The 23643-nt window shown below is 40.9% G+C and overlaps 2 protein-coding genes and 1 long non-coding RNA gene across 6 annotated transcripts in view; 1 reads left to right on the forward strand and 2 right to left on the reverse strand.

The window, feature by feature from the left end:
* Positions 1–1575, reverse strand: part of LOC143835982 (acidic mammalian chitinase-like) — a 9908-nt gene extending 8333 nt beyond the window's left edge. The window contains exons 1-2 of the mRNA XM_077334587.1: positions 1468–1575; positions 680–709 (exon numbers count right to left, since the gene is read on the reverse strand). Of these exons, the coding sequence (XP_077190702.1) occupies positions 680–709; positions 1468–1492 (55 nt within the window). The 5' untranslated portion in view covers positions 1493–1575. The remainder of the gene's footprint in view (positions 1–679; positions 710–1467) is intronic.
* Positions 1–16177, forward strand: part of LOC143835986 (uncharacterized) — a 26584-nt gene extending 10407 nt beyond the window's left edge. For 3 of the 4 annotated variants that reach the window (XR_013230433.1, XR_013230432.1, XR_013230431.1), the window contains 2 exons: positions 14530–14691; positions 15631–16177. This is a non-coding gene — a long non-coding RNA (uncharacterized LOC143835986). Of the gene's footprint in view, positions 1–14526; positions 14692–15630 lie in introns of all 4 variants that reach the window. The other variant, XR_013230434.1, reaches the window with a different exon arrangement.
* On the reverse strand, positions 9533–18714 carry LOC143835980 (acidic mammalian chitinase-like). Its single transcript, XM_077334585.1, has 11 exons — positions 18591–18714; positions 16258–16287; positions 15278–15479; positions 14562–14618; positions 14290–14455; positions 12585–12709; positions 11489–11612; positions 11122–11307; positions 10740–10859; positions 10505–10646; positions 9533–9974 (listed from the first exon to the last, which is right to left on the reverse strand). The coding sequence occupies exons 1-11, from the start codon at positions 18613–18615 to the stop codon at positions 9613–9615; spliced, it is 1539 nt and encodes a 512-aa protein (XP_077190700.1). The 5' UTR covers positions 18616–18714; the 3' UTR covers positions 9533–9612.
* Between the last annotated feature and the right edge of the window lie 4929 nt (positions 18715–23643).

Raw genomic sequence — 23643 nt, forward strand, 5'->3', positions numbered from 1 at the left:
GGGTGAGGCTGAGAGAGCCCTGATATTCCTGCTCGGTCAGAACAGTTTTATCAGTGCCGTGGCGAGCCCAAGGTCACCCAGCTGGATGCATGTGGAGGAGTGCAGAATCGAACCTGGCATGCCAGATTAGAAGTCCGCACTCCTAACCATTACACCAAACTGGTCCTTCTCCATTGTGGGTTAACTGATAAAAATACAGGAATGGAGTTGTATGCTGAAGAAACCTCTTCAACAGCCTCTTCAGCACCTTGTGTGGAGCCACTCAAGCTACATTTTGCACATAATCATTTGATCACATGAATCAGCACTCAGGATGGAGACAACAGTTGGATAATTGAATTATGCAGGGTTATAATGTAGATACAGATTGGTAGCCCTGGATGGTGAAATATTCTATCCATGCTGGATGATCAGGGTTCTCATAGAAATCTTGGCAGGATCAGTGTTTTGAAATGCTGAAAGTGTAGGGCATGTTAATAGAGGCAGAGATGTATGTGGAAAATTCCCTAATTATTCTAGGTATAGTAATTCATAGCTAGAGAGGAAAATATTTTACAAGCATCATAATTTAATTTTATGCTTTTTCTTTGGAACAGATAAAATATTATAAGGTTCATTTATTTATTTCTATCCTGCTCAGATAGCACTATACTGTCTAGAAAATATTCTCATTACTTACCCAGCTGAGCATTCAGCAGAAACACCAGACCTTTGAAGAACATAAAAAAAATTATCCTTTGAAATGTAAAAGTGCACATGTATTAGAGAGACAAAAACATTCAAGTTAATTCTGAGCCTAATAATGTTTTACACAGGGTGATATTTTCTTGAGTTTTATTACAAGAAAATTTCTAGATTCTACTTGGGACTATATGACAAAATGTTCAGGAATCTCCTGGGTAACATTTACTTGACCAGATATAAAGTATTACATATTCAGATAGATTGGTAAAGGATACTCAGGAGAAGGCCCTAAGCCTAACCAATCAGAGGTCTACAGTTATAAAAGAAATCCCTGTAATCAAAGGTATAATTGGTGTCCCCATTCCCACACTTAACATTCATATCCAGAGGCTCAAAGATAGCCAATGTCTTATTTTAACAGTTTGACTGTCACCTGTGATCAGGTCTGAAACTGAACTTAGCAGATGTCTCTACTCAACATCAAATCAGATATCTGAAGTGTCTAATAAATATCCCTTACTCCTTCTTTTCCTGTTTTTGAAATTTTTGTCTGGCTACATTAAAAGGTAACCAAGCCATTGCTTACCATAGTAACTCATCTAGACATTTCACGTTTTCTTTCTCCCCAACTGTGTTCCATAAATCCCTTTTGATTCTAGGGAACTGCACTATCAGTAATCACATCCCTGATTAGCTCTTCAATTAAATGCTTAATTATGAAGTTGCATAGTTCATATCCCAATAATATTACATAGAAATATTAAGCAGTAATTGTGGTCTTACCTGTAAGGAAAATTAGCTTGGCCATAGTTAATTCATGTACCAGTACTCCTCAGTCTCCTACTGCCTTTTATAGAGTGAACCTTCTTTTTCTCTTACCATTTGATTCCTTATCAGTAAAGATAACCATAAAGGTTATTTAAACAAACTTAATTGGTAGGTAATGGATAAATAAATGGGTATTTCCATCCCACCTTTGTTATATACCATTTTATCATTTTCAGTGGGTCTAAATAACAGTGCTGAAGTGATATCGTCAAGTTAAGAGCCAGTTTGGGAATGTGTGTTCCAAGAGGTGTTAGTGGCCATTGTGTTCTTAGCAATTTTAACAGTATTTGTGTTGCTATGTAAATGTGGTTTTGAAGGTATACCTTTGTCAAATGTTAGTGGAGAAAAAAAATTGTAGATAACTTTATCTGAAAAAGAATTATGAAGGAGAGGAAACCCAAAGAACATTTATATTCCTCTCATGCTGATGCTGGCATTTATTGTGGCAGCTTCTGATGGGTCAGTTTGAGGTCCTGCACTTAGGTATGACTCATGCTGAAATTAACTGGCTCTGGAAATATTCACAGTCTAATTTTTAAGTTTTTGAAGGAAAGGGTTCTTTACTATAGATTTCAGTGAGGGCTGATTAAAATCGTTGAAGATAAGTCTAATTAAGGAACTAAAATTAAAAGCTATTTATGTAAGGGATTAACTTCATGCTTCTTTTTTGCTTTTAACACTCAGTGAACCAGTTAAAGTGTTTGCATTTTAAGTTTACTTACAGCTCCTAAAAATATCATATGAAATAAACATGAAATAAATTTCAGTAAAATTGATAGATGTAAATGACTAAAATATAATTATCTGGAATATAAGCTCCTGCATTTACATATGCTCTGCTGCTGGAAAACATCTGCCCACAGACCCTTGCTGAATTGACACAAATAGGTTTGCTTAATGTGGGCTTTCTGTAGCCCTGGGCCGGGAGGTGCCCACACTGGCAGTGGCAGCGAGCGTTATTGGTGATTTTCCCCAAAGTGCTGCTGCTGCCAACGCGGGCATTATGGCCTGTGCATAATGGGTGGTAGCTAACTAAACAACAAAGCTCTCAGTACTGAAGTTGGACAAAACAAAAGTATCTTATTGTGGATGCGGTGTTTGCATTCACCTTCTTTGGAGTTACCTCTTCATATGCTATTTTGAGCTACTTAAAAGATGTAGTGAGTGCTCATAGAGGCCCATTATGCACGGCCGCCGAAACGGCGATTTCGGGTCACATGGAAAACGCGGAGGGGGGAAGACGTGACGCATACCGGTTATACACGGGGCGGGGCGCGACGGCGGCAAAACCCAGAGTAACCGATTATGCACGCGCCGATTCGGGCGCCGCTTCTGGTTGCGCCCCGCTCACCCGGAAGCTGCGCTTTCTTCCGCGTTTCACTGACGCGGCTTTTTCGGCGGCATGCACCGAAGCTGCAGCTGGTTGCAGCCGGCTCCGTGCGTTATCCGTGATTTTAGTCGCCGCCATTCCACCCCGAATGTGCGCTAAAACCCCCGTGCATAATGGGTCTGTAAAAGAGCATTTATGCTTCCCCAATTAAACTCTTTTCATTTAGGCGTACTGGAAGGCCAGTTTGCGGGCATAGGGTATTCAGACAGAATTTGTGGATGTGTATCTGATCACTTTGAATCCTTAGAATGTATTTTATTTGGAGTGTGAAACCTGGTCAAATTTGATAAAAAGTCATTTGTCCTTCTTAATTGGGTATGTGTATTTACCATCTAAAAAAAATCGCCTAGTTTTTCCTTGAAGGTGAGGATTGGAAAACGACCTTAGCATTCCCTAAATAGTTAGCTGCAGTAATTGCCTATAAAAGGGTTTGATCTCAATCTGTTCAAGATCTTTGAGTTAAAAGAACAGCTAGATGATTAAGGTAAGCAAACTACTCCATCCTTTTAAAATCCAGTATTATGAAATCAAGGGCATTAATTACGAATATTGCTCCCAAATTAGCCAACAGTATTTAACTTCTGCATTTAAACTATCCATTGCTTCCAAGCCACTTCTCAATGTAAGATAATGGCTGAAAGAAAGAACCCTGTGTTCATTGGATTCCCCGCCACAGTGTTACTGCACAGAAGGGCTCACAGATCTCAGTGCTTGTTGGTGTCAGGAATACCATTCCAAATTAAACCACTATCAGAATGTCAACACAATTAAAAGCAAGATAGAATCTTTGTTTTCTTTGCCAGATAATCACACAATACCTTTATTGGCATAAAGCAGATTAGCAAACCAGATAATCTAATTCACACAAATGATTCCTTATAGCTTTTCTGAAAGCCTTTTTGTATGTGAAATTTACAATGTATACCCCAAGATACATGATGAATGCACAGATGCCCATTTTCCTAAAATTACACATATGGGTATATGGCTGAGTGGTAGAGCATCTGTTTCGCTTGCAGAAGACCCTATGTTCAGTCCCTGGCACCTGCAGTTAGAAGGATCAGATCAGCCTTTCTCAACCTTTTGACTGTGAAGTAACTCCTGAAATATTCTTCAGGCTTCAAGTGACTCAGGAAGTGATGCCAGCTGGCCACGCCTCCCTGCTAAACCCCTGGAAGTCAAATATTTATAGAGTGCATGGCATCACTGATAAAATAAAATGGTTGTTAAATAAGAAGTTCATTTCAATTTTGTGTGTAGTACTTTGCCTGAATAAAACAAAGAATCATTCATCTAAGCTGCCATAAAGCTCACCATGTAAAGCAGCAACTGTCTTCAGGGAATATAATCTGTGTGATTTGGAGTTCAGTTGTAACTTTGGGAGATCTCTTGGAAGAATATCTGAATCCCTTTGCTTGCAACAGCCTTCCAACAGCCATTTTCTGCGAGCGGAGCTCTGAGAAGAAATTCTGAGTGTGTGTGTGTAAGGGAGAAATGGGAGGAATAAAGCAGATTCAGTTCTTCCATTCCTTTTCCATTGAGTGTGTTCAACGACACCACAGACCAGGTAGATGAACAGAAAGCCAGAATCCCCCCTCCCACTGGAGGAACTTCTCTAGGGCTCTGGAGTAACCCTGGGGTTATTAGTAACCCTGGTTGAGAATACAATGATTTAGTTTGTTTGATTGTTCCTAAATGCAAAAGCCACATGGAACATTAGCATGGTCTGAAATAATGGTTTTAGGCCAATCTTCTTTGTGTACATGGAATCTTCCTCAGGAAAGTAGCATTCAGTCATATGATTTTCCTACGGGCAATGTGAAGAAGTATAGTCCATGAAGGTCTTCAAGAACAAGTCATGACAGACTAAGTTTTTTTTTTAAGTTATTACTTTGTTGGGTCAGGGGAATGCTGTAGACATAGTTTATCTCAATTTAATTAAAGCTTTTGATAAGGTTCCACATGTTGATAAAATGTGGTTTGGATCCTACTTCTGTTAGATGGCTTTCTAATTGGTTGACAGACCATAGCTAATCTGTGCTTATTAATGGTTCCTCATCCTTTTGGAGAAAAGTGATAACTGGGGTTTCTCGGGGATCTATCCTGAGCTGCATGTTGTTCAACATTTTAAAAATGACTTGGAAGAAGGAATAGAGGGGATGCTTATTAAATATGCAGATGATATTAATTTGGGAGGGACAGTAAATGCAGTTGAAGATGTCAAGATGCTATGACACTATGAATTTAGGAAGATTATGAGAGGAAGGGCAGGAAGGGATGATAGTGCTTGGCTCTTATGAATCTTTCTTATTCACCCAGGGAAGTACTGATCATCAACAAGGAATTTTCTTCCAGGCCAGATTGGCCCAGTGATCTTGGAAGTTTTTTTGTCCTCCTCTGGGCACAGAATAGGAATTACTTGGAAGAGTGGAGATAGGGGTAGCTGTGAATTTCCTGCATTGTGCAGGGGTGGGACTTCCAACTGTGTGTTTTTATGTCTGTATCACATGCTGCTTCTGCATATTTGAACTGGGTTGACAGAGACAGCCTTACAGAGTTGATAACTTATGTGGTAGAGGAGCAGGTATATCTGGACATCCACATTTCCCCACCCCCTGATGCTGAAGCGAGGATTAAAATCTCTCACAATGTCCATCTACTAATGGCGGAGCTGAAAGAGACATAAGCTTTGTGCCAATGTGGTTCAAACCACCCAACCCTACTTGATAGTTTATTGTGACCATAAAAACCTTTGGCTTTTAAACCTCAACCATTTCTGAGAGCAGACAAACAACCAGAGTTTCTTTATACACACACATATTAGATATTGCTGTACTCATTATAAGCTCCTGGCAAAGATGCAGTGAGATGTGAAATGCCCTTGTTTACACAGCAGGTTTATCCAACCAATTCAAGACATTGTGCCTTTGACACTTGTCTGACACTCTAACCGCTGTACCATGATGACTTTAGGCTTGATCTTGCCAATATTTACTGCTATTCTATTCTGTCAGTGTGATCAAAGACTCTAGAGAACAAGAGCTCCCATTAGGGCATGGATGTAAGAAAGCGCTGCCTTTAAAAGCAAGGCTCTTTATAAGTGGTGATCATTCTGGATATTTTTGCCAGCCCAGTTATTGTATTCATTTTCTTTGCCACACTTTAGGTAACACCTCAAGTACCCATTATGCACGACAGCAGCCATGCCGTGCTGTTGCTGGGCATCACAGCGGGGCTGCATGCCCCGGCACTTCCCAGAGTATGTTGGTTGCCCCAGTGTAGCAAGGGCATGCACAAAGCTGGGGCTGGAAAGCCTGACACGCTCCTGGGAGGCAGCAACAGTGAGGGGAAGAGTGGGGGGAGCGGGGAGAGTGGGCCCCCCACTGCACAATGGTGGGGAGTGGCATGCAGTATCCCTCCAGGGACATCGTAGGCTGAGGGAAGGGCCAAGCCAAAAGGCCCGGCTCTGCCAGTTATGCAAGAGGCTGGCCCAACTCAGCCCCCACTGGTACCCACAGCATCCTAGGGAACGCGGATGTTTCCATATTCCCTTGTTGCAGGTCTTCCGGGGTGCTGAGCTGGGCCAGGGTTGGGATGGTGGCAGTGGGGTGCATAATCGGGGCTGCCCTGCTGCTGCCATCCTGGATTTCCAGCCCTGTGCATAATGGGTCAATGTGACTAAAAAGCAGACCCCAGGACAATGTATGCAGAAGGGGTCTATTTGTTGTTTTTCACTAGATTCTAAGGGGAAAATCTTTCAGGGACACTGTTGGGAAGAGAAAACCTGTCTCCTACTCAATACATTGAAATGATTTGTTTTCTTGAATTGTTGCCATTCATTTTTTTGGAAAAAGTTAGGTAACACTATATTTAGGGCAATTTTTCAGGCAGGGGTCAAACCTATTCTCAGTCTTGACACAATGTGTGGCCTGGCTTCTACTGACAGAGATACCAAAAGGAGCTGCGATGGACTTCTGTGCACCAGGGAATGTAGAGTTGGAAATTTCCTAACTGAAACCAACAGAAGCAACACTCTGGAAGTATAGAAAATGTTCTGAATCTTAACAAAATTATGACTTACGAGAATCAGTGGAAATTTTATGATCTGATGATTATTTTCTAGAGCTTTGCCATCTGGTTTTGATTCTATGGGCAGGAGGAGACAGTAAGGTAAGAGGAAAGGCAGAGAGTGATTCAGCCAATACATACATGATCCAACTAGAAGACTTCCCACTGGATTTATCTCAACTGGCATTTGTGTGCTCAACATTTTTACACTCCGTCCATCATTGTTTTTTGAAGGGTTTTCAGATTCTGTTTAACTACATGTCTTAGGGGTCTTGGCAACTGTATAATATTTTATTTAATGTATTGCTTTCTCAAGTTGGGATGGACATAAGCAGGAACGCTATTATAGGGATGGCCACAAACAGCATTTTTGTGGTTCAGTTCATGATCTATGGTTGAACCACAAACCTGCATGAATCAGGGTGTTGGTTTGTGTGCTGTTTAAAGTTTAAACCTGTTTTCTGCTTCCCAGGTCTTTTTTTCAGGGAGCAGAAAACAGAGGTTTCCAAGCAGTTCAGGGTTTGTTCAATGAAATCCAGGGTTGAACTCTTGCTTTCTGCTCTCCACTGCCAGGAACTGCATTAAAGTTCATGGAAGTTCTTCGCAATTTGTGAACCGTGAACCAGTGAAAATTCAAGACAGACTTTAGTTAACTATCCGGTTTGTGTCCATCCCTAGTGCTGTATCTTGCCCTGTTCTGCTTCACACTTCAGTGCTTGACTAGGCTGTGTTATGAAAACTCAGCCAGGCTTGGGAAAATGCTGAGAGATGTGTAAAGCCGTGAAATAATAAAATAAAAGTTTTCAATGTTTTATTATGTATTTATTTTGTTAGTTGCCTGAAATGTGTTCCTAGGAGAGGCAGCACAAACATTTTCTAAACAATAAGGTTTGAGAATGAACAGGGTCTAGTTTCCCCTCACCTATGTGTTCCATTTATGTGAAAAAAGAAAGATACCCAACACCTATTCGATGATCTTGGGAACAGAATGAGGGCCATTCCGCACAACTGGCTATGTAGCCAAATGCGCTATTGTAAAGCGCTACAATTAATAGCGGGAAGTCTTGATAACGCATACAGCCGTTCCTACTGGGAAAAGGGCTCTCCCACTAGCGCTGTTTTCGTTACCCACAAGTTTCTGGTCTCGCCGGAATCGCAACCAAGTAGGCGATATTTTTCCGTGGTTTTTCCCGCCCTTGGCCGTCAACCAAACAGAACAGCCAATGAAATGTTGTGTTCGTGCTCCTGAAAAGCTCCTTTCCATTTAAAAACTGTTGTTAAAAAAACCGAAAACACCAGTAGCAATGAATATTTGTTCATTCGATGTCTCAGAAAGACCTTTTTCACTGGCGTAGAAGCTGGAGCTTAATCGTTTACATGCTCTTCAAGTAAAAAAAAAATCCCCCCCCCCTGATGGGTGCATTTTTTGGCCGGAATTACAGGCAGTGTCGAACAGGGGTCTGTATTGTGCTCGGAAACTTTGAAGACAATTGCAGAAGGGAGCTTTGTTTTACTGTTAAGCACTTCTGAATTGCTTGTGGAGGGACATTGCTTTCACTGGTTTAAGGAGAAAAAAATGGCGATTGCGTCTCCGGAAGCTCAGAGGCGAGAGCTAGGGAGGGACATTCTTTCTACTGGTATATTGAGAATGCACATGTCTTTTTCAGATGTGTTGCAGGTTGTTTTCAGGAGTGAAGCACTTTTGACGATTCCCCGAAAAGCACTACATCGAAGCAGTTTTTGCGGGAGTGTTGCAGGACTGTTACAGATTGTGTATGATGTCGTGCATAATGTTAAAAAAATAGCATTACACAGCAGTTAGACTTCAGCTACATTAGCTCTGTGCGGAATGGCTTTGAAACTTCAATGTTCCAATTCACAATTTTAACTGCCTCTACAATAGGATAGTTTCTTCTATCAGTAATCACATATTTAATGAGTCTTTGCTTCAATGAGTTCTGGATGGTATATGTCATTCTCCCTCCCCCATCCTTGTGTGAGCAGTGAGAATGTCACCAATATTGGGTGTGTGTGTGAGAGAGGCTCAGACACACCCCAAACTCTTGTTTCTCATATGACATCCTACTCTTCTTTGAATTGGATTTTGTTTTTGTATACTTCTGCTGTGCACTTACATATGCCAAGTTGTGCTGCACAAATATCCCTGCAATATTCCGTTCTTTACTCTCTTTCCCATCCTTTGTACAGCCAGATTCATTTCATTTTAGGGCATTTTATATATGTTTTTTGAAAACATCTCATAAATGTAGCTGCCAGAATGAAGACTCATACTGGCATGAATGGAGCTGCATAATATGTTTACAGAACCATGCTGGTTTATGGGCTTGTAAAAAACATAGCTTTAGGATGTGTCCTATGTTGTGCTATTTGTTTCATTATTATGATAAACTTAGTTGCAGTACAACTGAAAAACTGTAAATGTGATGCAAGCAAAAAAAGAGAACACCTCCTGGGTTCTTCTAAAAGCAGAAACAACGGGAACAATGTGAAAGGAAAACCTCAACCACAGTATGAATGAATAGAAATGGATGGCAATACTCATTAGTTTTGCTGAATTTTATTTTTTTTGTTGCATCTATGTGGCAACGGTCAGATTAGGAAGGCTTGTAGCCCTGATCTCTTCATGCCCAGTTACAGCAGGAACAGCTGGTATCAAAGACAAGTCCGGACTGGCAATTCTGCACAAAAGTCCTCCCATTCACACAGTGGTAGAATTTGTTGTGATCAGTTGGGTCTGGATAGAGGCCTCCAGCTTTGTTAACACAGAACCCACTGCCGCCAGAACCACTGCTGGGGCTGCCTCCAGAGCCACTGCTGGGGCTGCCTCCAGAGCCACTGCTGGGGCTGCCTCCAGAGCCACTGCTGGGGCTGCCTCCAGAGCCACTGCTGGGGCTGCCTCCAGAGCCACTGCTGGGGCTGCCTCCAGAGCCACTGCTAGGACTGCCTCCAGAGCCACTACTGGGGTTGGAAGAAGGTGTACAGCCTGGAAAAAAAAGAGAAAAAGATATCTTGAGTCATTCTTCTCTCAAAAAGATGTGAATTCTGTCTCATGTAGGATTTAATCTAAGGAGTTTGCATGATCTATGCCGGGGGTTGTCAACCTGTGGTCCTCCAGATGTCCATGGACTACAATTCCCACGAGCATTTGCTGTCAGAGGCTCATGGGAATTGTAGTCCATGAACATCTGGAGGACCACAGGTTGACTACCCCTGATCTATGCTACCAGATTCTTCCCATTTTGCTTTTTTATAACTATGAATTTATGACTTCACTGTCAGCAGAAAGGGGTCCAAGCTGCTAATCATAGAGCTAAAGAATGGGTCATTTTGACTGTTTTGCTTCATGGTCTGTCATTCTAAGCAAGCTTCAAAAATCTTTTCTCTAATACCTCAATTTGGAAGATATGTTGCACAATAAACAACTATGGCTCAACATTTCAACGTAAATTTTTGCTAGAACTTTGATGTTCACCTTTCAGACATTTTGGAATCTTGACTCCTGTTGCTACTTACTAGCACTCTGCAGTCCAAGAGCATTCTTCAAAGTAGTGATCAATGGGTATTTGCCCTGATTACAGAATGTGCCGGTGAAGTCATCCAAGTCCAGGGACCAAACCATGGCACCTGCAAAGTTGTTCTTCTTCACCCAGTCAGCCTGTTAAATGCCAAGCAGGAAGACAAAATTGATTTATGTGGTACTGGAGATTGGGAATCTTGTATTTAATCACTCTGGTACAGTACATCATACCTTGATATTGAAGCTCTTGATATTGTCATATCCCAGCCACTCATTACCCTTGTAGGCATACGGCACATCTTGAGGAGCATCCCAGACTTGAGTGGCTCCATTATTGAGGAAGGTACAGATCTAAGAGAGAAGAAACACAAATATATCTTGTAAATCATTTAAGGTTCCAGCAAATAGCAGGGAGTAAACTCAGAACATCCATTTCTCAAAGCATTCATCTGTATAAACTATTTGCTGTAACAAGTTAGCATATCCCCATGTGTCAGCCATCCCGACATTGTGTATTACCCATACAAGGTTTTTGAAGGATCTTCGATAAAAGAAGCACTATCAGTTTTGAATATTTTTACCTTAGTTATATAGTACAAATAAATGCACATACCTCATAATAAGCCCAAAAGCCTGCCTGTCTTGTGTAAGGTCCTGCAGGACCAGCCCCAGATGTGGGGGCACCAATGGCTGTGTTGGATGGGTTGCTGAGGATGAAGGTGTGTCCATATGTTGGGAATCCAACAATGAGTTTTTCAGCTGGGGCACCATTGGTCTTCCAGTAGTTCATGGCATAGTCCTATAAAGACAATACATGTGTGATCCTCTGTTTGCAAGTAGAACATTGATCCATCTTTTTATTCTTTGAACTATGCTTTTTAATTAATTAGATTTCTATACCACCCTCTCAGAGGACTGACTCAGGATGGTGTACAACATATTCACATAAAGCACACATTAAGCATTTACTGTATACTTACAATGTTGAAGTAGATGTTGCTACCAGTGTCAGCAGGGCCTCTAAACAGAGGACTGTTCTCTCCAGTATATCCTTCCCAGGAACCATGGAAGTCATATGTCATCACATGGAAATAGTCCAAATACCTGTAAGGAGATTACGTTAACTGGTCATCAATATAGCCTCCTTACAACGGTGATCAATAGGCTTTCCAGACTCCACATGGATAAGGCTATTGTTCTCTTCCTGTTTATAAGTATACTTCCTCCACAATATAGCTGTTCTTTCTTAGGCAAGAGTTCCACTGTTACATGTATCATTTCTGACCCATAAAGGTTTCTAATTGATGAATAATTAGAACCAATAATACAGCTGCATATAGTAAGCTCAGGTTCTCATCAAAATTGCAACGTTTGGTTATATAATTAACATGATCATTGGCATTTCTATTCCACCTCTTCAAGAGGTCATGCTTCTCTTTCTAAAGGAGTATCTAGAGCATTACCAATATTTTGGGGTTAATTAGCACAGAGAATGGCATCTGTGATTATATCTTTTCCTGCTGCAGCCCTTTACAATTGTCACTGCAAGCAAGGATTGTACCTTTGTGTACCTGTAAAACTAATGGTGCTATGTGGAAAAATACAGCATAAATAGTCGTCTCATGAAGAGGCTGGCAAAGGGATTTTACCAGTGCAGGTCCATAAACTTGATTTCACATTTCTGTGCAGCCAATGTACCACTGATCAATAACATGGAGCACATTAGGTTGGCTCAAGTGATCAGCTTTCACAGGCATCAAGGATCTTTGGACAAGGATTGTGTATCATCTCCACTTTCTCGTAATCACTTCTGGCCCCTGAAAAGTTAATTCCTAGAGTCATGGGACCCACTGACTGATGAGGCAGGAAGGGCCATTTTGTCTCTTTTTTTCTCACTGCCATCTCCCAACCCATGTGGCTATGCTTCCTGCTGACAGATCTCTGGATCCAATCTGTGGTTTGATAGACCATTAGTGCAAGGCTTCTGTAAGGTTTTTCACCTACACACATACAGCAGAAAGTAAATTTGAAAAAGGGAGCCCAACCATCTAAAAAAAACCAAAAACCTCTGCTTACTGGCCGAGCTCAGGAATCTGATAGCCTGACTCAATATTGGAAAGTCCAGCAGCAACAGCAGCAGTGACCATGAGCCTGGGTCTGTTCACCTGTTTGGCCTCCTGCTCAAAAGCTTCCAACATTTCCTAGAAGATAGCAAAGTAGAAGTTAATTTTGGCACAACCAATATATATATATATATATATATATATATATATATATATATATATATATATATATATATATATATATATATATATATATATATATATATATATATATATATATATATATATATATATATATATATATATATATATATATATATATATATATATATATATATATATATATATGTTACTTTTCTTACTAGCTTTGAACAAATTCTTGCTTTGAGGTTGCCATGATTATTGATAATTGCATATTGAATTATATAGTTGTATGATTATATAAATGCTGGTCCCTTAGTTTCATATTATACAAAAGCAAGATTCTTATAAATAGGAGTCATTTCTAAACTAAATATGTATGTGTCCTCAAGTTGCAAACAACTTATGGCTATCCCAGCAAGGAGCTTTCAAGGCAAGGGAAAGGCAGAGATAGTTGGCTATTGCCTCCAGAATCTTCCTTGGTCTTCCCATCCAAGTACTGACCATGTGTAGCTACCAAATTTGACATGTGGTGAAATTGAGCTATTCAATTCTACCTTTCCTAGTTGTGCTTGTAAAAATTTAAACTTCATTTCAGTATAGGTGTGGCAGTGGGAAAACTGGGATGCTCTTCTGGTAGACCAACGATTACTCATTCCAACAACTGTGCAGATAATAACTTCTGTCTCTGAGATGGAGGACTGCATGATTGATTTGCTCCTGATTTTCTTGGGAGTCGATCCATAAGCATTGGCATCAGTTTGGGCATGGTTTTTCTGCATGTCTGCCCTCCCTCTGCATTTCCTCAGCTGTGGAGTCAGTTTATTATCTTCCTCACACGCTTTACATAAATCAGTATTTTCAAGGGAGAGTGCTATCAGTATTGGTGGCATTATCAGTGGCATCAAAGCACTCCCTGTTAAGTTTTTGTGCATGCTTCTACTGATAGATCAATACCATGGCTGTATTTTTTAAAAGGCAATAAAATATAAATTTATCAGTATACTGCTATAATGAGTCAAGCAGATTCCCTGAATTATCACCTTTTATTAAATATGAAAAGTAAGTCTCTATTGTCTTTCATTGCAGAGATATTCCTTTTCCCTTATATCCTCATAAGTGAAAGGATTACTTGGTTTTTTTAAATGAAAGTTGGGGATCCAGGGAACTTACTTAATCTGTGATTACAGCAGTATATAAATATTTTCATGCCTTTGGAAAAAAATGAGACTACTTATTTCAGGGGCGGGGAGGGGAAGGAGAGGGTGTAGTTTGACAACAACAACAATCCAGTCATCAAAAACTGTGCTGGAGGTGGGTGCGACAAAGAAAACTGACAGAAACATTACTGATGAGGGAAAAAGCAACTTAAAATTGGCTTCCAGAAAGTCAAACTAAAGCCAAGTGAAAACTGAAGGGACTAACCACAGTATAACCTGAGTGATAACAGATTGGAAAAATCCCATGCAGAAAAGTCCCAAGAGGCAAAGGCCAGAGAAGACTGGCACTGGAATGCCAAGTCAGCCTTGCACATCCTGAGATGGAAGAAAATAAGAGCAACATGGCCAGTGGCTTACCTTAACTAGGACAGTGAACAGCCCCTTATCTTGAGGAGTGCTGCCCCTAGATCCAGGGTATTCCCAGTCAAAGTCCAGCCCATCAAAGTCATACTGGCGCAAGAACTTGATGACAGAGTTGATGAAGGTTTGGCGGGTTTCAGGAGTGGCAACCATGGCAGTGAATCTGGAAACAGATCATAGAAATTAACATTAAGATAATGATTTACTGGCTATAACCATTCTTCTCTGTAAAAGCAGGATGGAATACTAGGCAAATGCTTCAAACTTACGGTGCTGTTCCAAAGTTCCAGCCTCCAATTGCCAAGAGAGTCTTCAGTTCCCCATTCCTAGGATGGAAAAGATTAGAAATGAATATTCTTGTCTATTTCCAGCCCAAGGAATAACAAAGAATCACTACAGGTTAGTGCTGTGTTGCTGATCATCTTTTCAAAGACACCACCCTAAGCAGTGAGCAGTTTTCCTTTGAACCACATGAGAATCTGAAAACACTTGGAGGGGCTGCTATTATGCAGTCCATAATAAAAGTGCGGCGAGGGGCTCCTGCCTTTTCTTCTATATCATCTCCCCTGATCAGAAATTGTTATGTAAATTACTTCCTGATATGGCCATTTCAGCTTTGGAAAACAGTCTAAGGGGTGGGGGCAGGATCCCTTCTGCCCCATACTGCAGTTCCAAGTTGATTCAAGCTCCTGTTTTTTTTTTTTAATGCTATGCAGTTGCAGGTACACCCAAAAACCGCATGAATCCTGTATTGCCATTTAAAAATAAATGATTTTTGTGAACTCTATGGCAGGATACAAATGTATAAAAGGAATATTATACTTAGGATCATGACAAGTGGTCATGAAATTCTACCTAAGGGAGAAGATTGCTCCCTGCACTTGGCTTGGCAAGGTTTTAGCTAAAGACAATATGCTAAGTAAGTTACAGCACATTCAAAGAAGCAACATGTGGGAAGGGGCAACCATTACTCAAGGGGACTTACTGTTTTTTTAAGCCATTGAAAGATTGGTAAAGAGTGACATCATTCCATTCAATGGTTGCAATCTCATTGTTTGTCATCCCAGCAAAGGCATAGATCAGGTGAGTACACAGGCAAGGGTCAATGTTGTCAGGCTTGTATTTCCCAAGGCCTGGCCTGTATTGGCCCCAGTTGGTAAAGTAGCATGAAAGCACATAGGCAGAACCTACCAAAAAGAGTTGGAAAGATTAACATGCAGCTTGAAATAAAATTGGAGTAAGAGCTGTGTGAACAAAGGTGAATGTTTCTGTTTGGCTATACGGAAAACTGTGCTTGTAACAAGCCTTAATATATTCTGATTTTTTGTGTCATGGTAGATTGAGAAGATGTACGTATGCTTCTTATGTTTGCGAGTGACAGTGAGAGTGTGAGGCATAAATCTTATCTGCCAAAGAACCCTGATTCAGCAAGTGCGACCTGTTATATCTAACCAGTGGAAGGCTGCATTGGGATCCTTGGAAAGAATATACATGTGGCATAAGCAAGCACTGAAAAAAAGTTGTGAAGAAAATGACCGTTTAAGGACATAATTCTTTATTTGTCCCAGTGTCTTTTAGAAGTGACTGCTGAGTTTGGAAAAGATGCAGCAGCAGATGGTGGTTGTTTCCATGCGCACAGGCATTAATATTTCATTGTACAAAAATGCTGGCAATTATTCACAGTAAAGTTAAACCAATTCAACCACTTGCAATTGCTGAATTTCCATATTGAAGTTATTTAAAATCTTTGTGTTTTATCAAATATGAGTAGCATATTGAATAAAGTTAGCAGCAGTTACCAATGTATCCTTTATGTATTTTCTATTACCATAAACATGGCTAATTATTATATTTTGGCATTGTATTCACTAAGAGTAGATAATAATAGCAGCGTGATGGTCTCATTTTTTAAAGGATGGTCCAGACTGTGTGTTATGCATATGCGTTGCCAAGTAAAATTCATACCTATTTGTGCATTCAGCAGGAGCACCAGACCTAAAAAGAAAAATATCAATAAATTGAGATCTGAACATCTGTGTATAATTACTTAAAATATAGTTTTTTCCACATAGCTTACTTTTGACTTTTAGAACACAATTAACAAATCTGGTTTTCAAAATTTTGGTACATTCCTATATAACTCAGAAAACATTTGATGAACATTTGGTATACCTGAATTCTTATGGAGAAGGAAGGCTGAATTGGTGTCCCAAGGACTGGCAGAATATGGGGAAAATGTACATCACAAGATAGAGAAGGTCATTTGCAACCCCAAGGGAAAAAATGCCATGTCATTGATGTGCTAACACTTCTTGAATGTAGGGACCATATTCTAGCAGGCTTGAGCCCAGGCTAAGGCCCCAGGAGCCCATGTGAGAGGGGCTCTGTTTGTGGCTAGCTTGTGTGTGGGAAGGGAACGGGTGTTCCTTTAAAAGACTCTTGATATGAGAAATGAAGGTGGATGTGGCATACAGGTGCAGCCTTGGGGGAGTGGAGGGGTGCACGATGAAACCAGCACCTATCCTTCCTCATAGGCTGGACAGGATATTCCAGGATTGTAAGTTTAGCTGCAACCTTTCTATCATGTTCTTTTATTTTCTTAGCTGTACCTAGATCTGTCTTGTAGTTACCAATTAGTTGTGTCTTATATATTTAATAAGGTTGTTTAAATTTACTTTTTAAATCTCATACAATTCATGAGACAACCATATAATACACTATCTGTGATATAAGATTTGACAATCTAAACAGGGTTCAACATCTCTTTTTGGACTAATACCTTAGATTTCTTTCTATGCCAGAAAGTAATGAAGGGAGAAACATATATGCAGGTCAAGAAGCAACAGTGAGAACTGAACATGGAATCACTGATTGGTTCAAAATTGAGAAAGGAGTTCGGCAAGGCTGTATACTGTCGCCTTGCCTATTTAACTTGTATGTGGAGCACATCATGAGAAAGGCGGGATTAGAGGAGTCACAAATTGGGATCAAGATTGCAGAGAGAAATATCAACAACCTCAGATATGCAGATGATACCATTCTAATGGCAGAAAGTGAAGAGGAACTAAAGAGCCTGTTGATGCGGGTGAAGGAGGAGAGTGCAAAAGTTGGCTTGAAACTCAACATCAAGAAAACAAAGATCATGGCATCCGGCCCTCTCAATTCCTGGCAAATAGAAGGGGAAGAAATGGAGATAGTGACAGATTTTATTTTCCTGGGCTCCAAGATCACTGCAGATGGGGACTGCAGCAAAGAAATTAAAAGACGCTTGCTCCTGGGGAGGAAATCTAGACAGCATCCTAAAAAGCAGAGACATCACCCTGCCAACAAAAGTGCGTTTAGTCAAGGCAATGGTATTCCCAGTTGCAAAGTATGGCTGCGAAAGTTGGACCATAAGGAAGGCTGAGCGTCAAAGAATTGAGGCTTTTGAACTCTGGTGCTGGAGAAGACTCTTGCGAGTCCCTTGGACTGCAAGGCGAACAAACCGGTCAGTCCTAGAGGAGATCAGCCCTGCCTGCTCCTTAGAAGGCCAGATTCTGAAGATGAAACTCAAATACTTTGGCCACCTCATGAGAAGGAAGGACTCCCTGGAGAAGAGCCTAATACTGGGAGCGATCGAGGGCAAAAGAAGGGGACGATAGAGAATGAGGTGGCTGGATGGAGTAACTGAAGCAGTAGGTGCAAACTTAAAATGGACTCCGGGGAATGGTAGAGGACAGGAAGGCCTGGAGGATCATTGTGCATGGGGTCGCGATGGGTTGGACATGACTTCGCACCTAACAACAACAATGAAGGGAGACCAGACTTGTACAAATTTATCATGTGCATATCTATCTTCATTCCCATATTTCCGATATACAGATATTTCCCCCCCACAACATGGTGTCCATATTTTCCTTAGCCGTTTTTCACTATCTAGTGTTTTCTCCTATCTCCGTGGCACAGCAAGTAATGTTCAGGCTGCGATGAATACATTTCCTATTGCTAGGATTCACAAATTTATTTTATTGAGATTTATTTGGTGATAAAAGTAATAAGTATTGTAAAGATATACAGCGAATGCAAATCTTTCCAAATAACAAGAAGGATTTTTTTTTTCAAGTTTCAAATGAAATCCTGGCAAACTTACAATAATGTCTATGTGGTCCAGAGTTTACGCATTTGTGTTTGATTTATTAGCTACTCAATTAAAAGTACCTTGCTGTCTTTTAAACACCAGAGTATTTATGAAAACATTCCATCTCCCAGATTGGTTTTAACTGAGGAAATATAGTTATGACTGTCAAATTAGCACTTACCGGTAAGAAGGATCAACTTGGCCATCTTTGTCTCTGTACTGACCTAATACAGCTTCTCTCACTCTTTTATACCATATATTTGCCCTTCTACCGTTTCAGGACTTTGTGACCAAAGACATTTGAGGACAGTGACATTTGTCTAAAAATTCCATTATAGATACTGTGCCATGGCACCATCAAAAACCTGAACTTAAGAAAACATGGTTATCAATACTTTTATTTTATTAGTGCTATTGGACACCCAGCAGAAATTGATTACAGTAATACAGTTCTTCTCATTGGGTAATAATGCACAGAAGTCAATATAGCATATTTACTGTACCAGTTCACATTTTGATTATAATTGTAGATTGATGATAAATACTCTGTTATATAATCTGTTTACTCCACTGATTCCCATAGCAGCTTGCCCTTACTCATACACAAGGTTGTAATAAAAAGTACTCTCCATTGGGGAGACATAGAAAAGGGAAAGCTCTTGTCTTCTGCTTCTAGAAGGTTGAGATTATATCTATTTAGGTTCTAGTTACATGTAGACAGATTTCAGTTTGATGTTAGGAGGAGAAACTTAAAAAAACAATTGTAGTTTATCCCAGAGAGTGAGTATATGGATGGACTATTCCCATACAAGAAACCTTTAGGCAGAAACTGGACAGCTGTCTGTCCAAGATGATCTAGATTTGAATTTCCTACACTGAACGGGAGTCAGACTAGCAAGATTAGAGTCAAATACCACCTTAAAGAATAACAAGTTTTACAGGGAATTAGCATTTGAGAATCCAACTCTCTTTATGAGACAAAGGGAGTTTTGACTCTTGAACGTTTATACCCTGGAAACCTTATTGGCCTTTAAGATTGGAAGACAAAATTACTGGTGAGAATGCATTTCTCATAGGAACATTTCCATGTGGGTTTAATCAAAGCAACATATGGAGAGGTGAGAACCTTTGATCACTAATAAAAGGCAGTTTGGTTCTCCCTGTGTAAAGTACACTGAATTCTAGAGGATTGTTTGGCTGTTTTGACAAAAGATTATCATTGGCTGTATTTGATTGTGACACAGTCTACTAATGTAACAGAATTGGTTTTTGCTATATATTACCTGTCATGTAAGAAGATCATAGCCTGATGAAGAGTGCTTGCACTCGAAAGCTCATGCCCTAAATAAATCTTTGTTGGTCTTAAAGATGCTACTGGACTCTGATTTTATGAGTAAAAAGATATGGGAAAGGAGCAGGGCCCCTTCCTGCCCTATTTTGGTCTTTGAGAGAGAACTCATTGGGGCCAGGCCTGGCTAGGATGGCCAGCTTCAGGTTGGAAAATTCCTAAAGATTGAAGGTTGAGTGTGGTAAAAACAGGAGAGAAATCTTAGCTGCATGTAATACTATAGAGTCCACCCTCCAAAGCAGTGATTTCCTCCAAAGGGGCAGATTTCTATTGCCTGGAGTTCAGTGTAATTCTGGGAGATTTCCAGGTTTCAGCTGGAGGTTGTCAACCCTAGGACTGGAAGCAACCTCTGTGTGACAATACCACTCAACTTGCATGCCACAACTAGGTATGGCTGCTTACTACTGTTCAACAGCAGCCACCCTATGAAAGCCAATGTGTGGTTAGAGCTTCAGAGTAGGGTCTAGGAGACACAGGTTCTAATGCTCATTTTGCTGAGGAAGTTCACAGCCCCATCTACCTCACAGAGACGTTGTGCAGATAAAAAGGAAGAAAGGAAAATAATGAAAGTGCTTTGGTCCACACTTTGGAGAATGGCAGGGTATACATAAAGTAAATAAACAATAGATATAGCTGAAGATGGGAATCAGATAAAAGATAAAAGAATGGCTAAGTTTGAGGGTAGCTGTTAGGTGGTGAGGAGAAAGAAAGCTTAAAGGTAGGTTGGCTGCTGAGTGAGAAGGAGGTAGGGAAATCGGGTTGCCAACCTCCAGGTGGGGGCTGGAGGTCACCCAGAAGTACAACGATTCTCCATATGAAAGAGATCAACCTCCGATAAAATGGCTGTTTTGGAGGATGGACTCAGTAGCACTGTACCCTGCTGAAGTTGCTTCCCTCTCCAAACGTCAGCCTCCCAAGGCTCCACCCCAAAACATCCAAAAATTTCCCAACCTGAATCTGGCAATCCTAAGGGGAGCTCATCTCTGTAGTTGAGAGATTCATTGTGATTCCAGGAAATCTCCAGGTCCCACCTGGAGGCTGGCAACTCTAGGGGCCTTTCATACCTGTTAAATGTAGCAAAATCCTTACCTTATGTAGTCATTATATTCATAAAGTGGATTCCCCAACCTATATAAAGTGGATTCCCACTTTAAAAAGTGCGAACTAGAGGACAGCAACCAGCAGCCCACCAACAAAAGACATGTATGGTGGTGAAGAAGCACTATCTCTGTATCCAATGTTTCGCCCTTGCACCTGCCTCACTCTCCCTTCTCCCAGGGACAGGATTTTTTTAAGCGAACTGCCTGGAGCAATGAATAGGCATACAAGTGTGCAGACAAAGCCAAAAAATATTTTCCCCCAAGTTATCACACAAAGCATTCCTCTCTAAAGTCCACACACACACAAAATCAGGAATGGTTTTTTTTTTAAGTATCAAGACTCGTGATTCCATAAGGGGTGGCAATAAAAAAGCACTATGCATCTATGATTAGATCCATAGGTGTTTTAATGGAGAAGTATTGATTTAAAAAAATAGAGGGCATTGTGGGCCCTTTAAAACATTGAGAAAGGGGATTGGTTGCCAGGATTGATTGACAGGTGGAAGAGAGTCACATGTAAAGTGTGTTTCTCTCTTCCACCATTTCCAGCAGGCAATGTGAAATGTAAGAAGCACTAAAAGACGGCAGATGGAAGCAAAACAGCAAGAAGGTGAGGAATGACTGGAGGCGTGATAATAATTAGGTTTAGGTCATTATGCTGGCGTAACACTATTTTTTTCAATGTGCAGAAATACCCTAGAAGAAAAGGACCAGGAAAAGGATAAAGGCTATGGAGACTTTCAGGAAAGAAAAAAAGGAAATAGTGGGAGGGGGGAAAGGAGATGTTTCCTGCGTGTCCTGGTGGGTTTCTGCTTGTTAACCACTAATTTAAGCTGATGTTCCTGCCTGCTCTTCCATTATTAATACAATTTCTAAGCTGGTAAAAAGTATTCTGCAACCAAATGCATGAGATAGCTTCCTTTCTTCTGTATAAGGCACCTGGCTGTTGTTTTGTCAGCTCTACAGCTGACAAGGGGGAAGAAGAGGACCTGGAAACTCTAGTATGTGAGCAAGAATAAAGCTTGGTGGCTTTAAATTTGACAAGTGATGACCAGTTTTATGGCATACTTATTTGTCTATTGTTTCTGCATCCCAGATAAAAGCATGTTGTCATTGGCTTAAACTGTTGCATAGGTCTTTGAGGAGAGGAAGGGAAGGTGATTGTAAGCTGCTTTGAGACACCTTTGGGTAGTAGGGTTCATCATTATCATCATCATCATCATGGTGGATCCATACCATGATTCACTACTTCCTCCAAATCTGAGTAAACTCACATTTAGGCCAAAGAGGGTTTCGTGTTATTTCTCTTGCTTCGGCAACCCTGCTTTACTGTACTTTTTATATGTCCACATTCCTTTAAAATTGCTGAGTAGAACCACACAACATTGTAATTCCCCTTTTTCCTGCCAGCTAAGCCTGGAATAATAACAGGAGGGTTATTTTGTATCCTGCCCTTTACTACCTGAAGGAGTCTCAAAGTGGCTTACAATCACCTGCCCTTCCACTCCCCACAACAGACACCCTGTGAGGTAGATGGGTCTGAGAGGTTTCTGAGAGAACTGTGACTGGCTCAAGGCCACCCAGAAGGTGGCATGTGCAGGAGGAATGACTGGCTCTCTGAAAGAACAGTTTGGAAAACTTGGGTCCATTCCGCACAAGGAAAACTCAGCGAGATCATTACCTTATGCAGATGCTTTAATTATCGCGTTTTAAACTACACCGTCAGCCTTCCACCTTGTACCAGTGCTGATCTCGCTAAATCTCCCAATTTGTAATGAGATCTGTGTAATCCAAAAAAGTGGATTCCCCTGGGGAAATCCCGCCAGCTGCTACAAGCAGCCAGCCAAGGGAAAGTTAGGAGGTGACCACAGTAGTTGTCATGCGAGGAGATGTGGCTCCTTGCTCCACATCTCCTCCTTGCTCCTGCCCCCTTCATTTCTGGAACTGGGGTTTTGCTGTCTTTTAAAGAAATGGCAAAGCCACTGGACCAACAAATAGACATTTGCGAGGCTGCAGGATGGTTAAAAAACATGCCCCAACCAATTCATATGTGAATAAATGGATTCTTGTTTCATCGCATAATTCATTAAAAAAAACATTTGCGGTGAGCTGCGAGGGTTTAAAGTGTCATGCTGCGAGGTGATTGGTTGTCAGGACTGATTGATGGGTGCAAGCTGGGGGGGGGAATGCTAGTAGCGTATTCCTCACTCCTCGGAAGGAGGTGAGGAACGCTGCAAACACCATGGTCACGGGGAGGGCTCTTTAGTGTAAAATGAAGGTAGGATGCTACAAAATGTCACGCTGGCCCATGCAGCACCGATCACGTTACTTTTCCAGTTATGCAGAATGGGCCTGGTTCTCATCACTCAGCCTTGAGGTGTTCACTGATATAACCACATGAATCTGCTGAATCAGCTAGTTGTGTGATGACTAATTTAGACCTAAAGTGCCAAAATAAAAGACCCGGCAAGTCGTTCTATAGAAGATTGTTGAGTAGCCTTGGGCCAGTCATGCAAACTCAGCCTAAGCTACCATCCAGAGTTGTTATGAGGATAAAATGGAGGAGTGGTAAATGGTGTGATCTGGCATGGGTTCCACTGGGGAGAAAAGTGGGGTATAAATGAAGTAACTAAATAAAGGAGTGAAGTTTCATTCTAAAACTGGGGGAAATATTGTGGAATTTCTTTTACATCTGTCCTCAACCTAAATTACTTTCCGTGCTCGGGAGAATCAAACTACAGATGGCATACTTGTGTTCGTCCAAAATGGCTACATGTCAGGATCCA

This window comes from Paroedura picta, chromosome 4, assembly GCF_049243985.1.
Source record: "Paroedura picta isolate Pp20150507F chromosome 4, Ppicta_v3.0, whole genome shotgun sequence".
Classification (NCBI taxonomy): domain Eukaryota; kingdom Metazoa; phylum Chordata; class Lepidosauria; order Squamata; family Gekkonidae; genus Paroedura; species Paroedura picta.

Coding starts and splice junctions, on each gene's coding strand:
- LOC143835980 (XM_077334585.1), bottom strand. CDS start 18,615: ATGGCCAAGTTGATCCTTCTTACCG. Junction 15,480..16,257: donor CCTGCTGAATGCACAAATAG/GTATGAATTTTA, acceptor TCTTTTTGGTAG/GTTCTGCCTATGTGCTTTCA. Junction 12,710..14,289: donor TGTTCACTGTCCTAGTTAAG/GTAAGCCACTGG, acceptor GCTATCTTCTAG/GAAATGTTGGAAGCTTTTGA.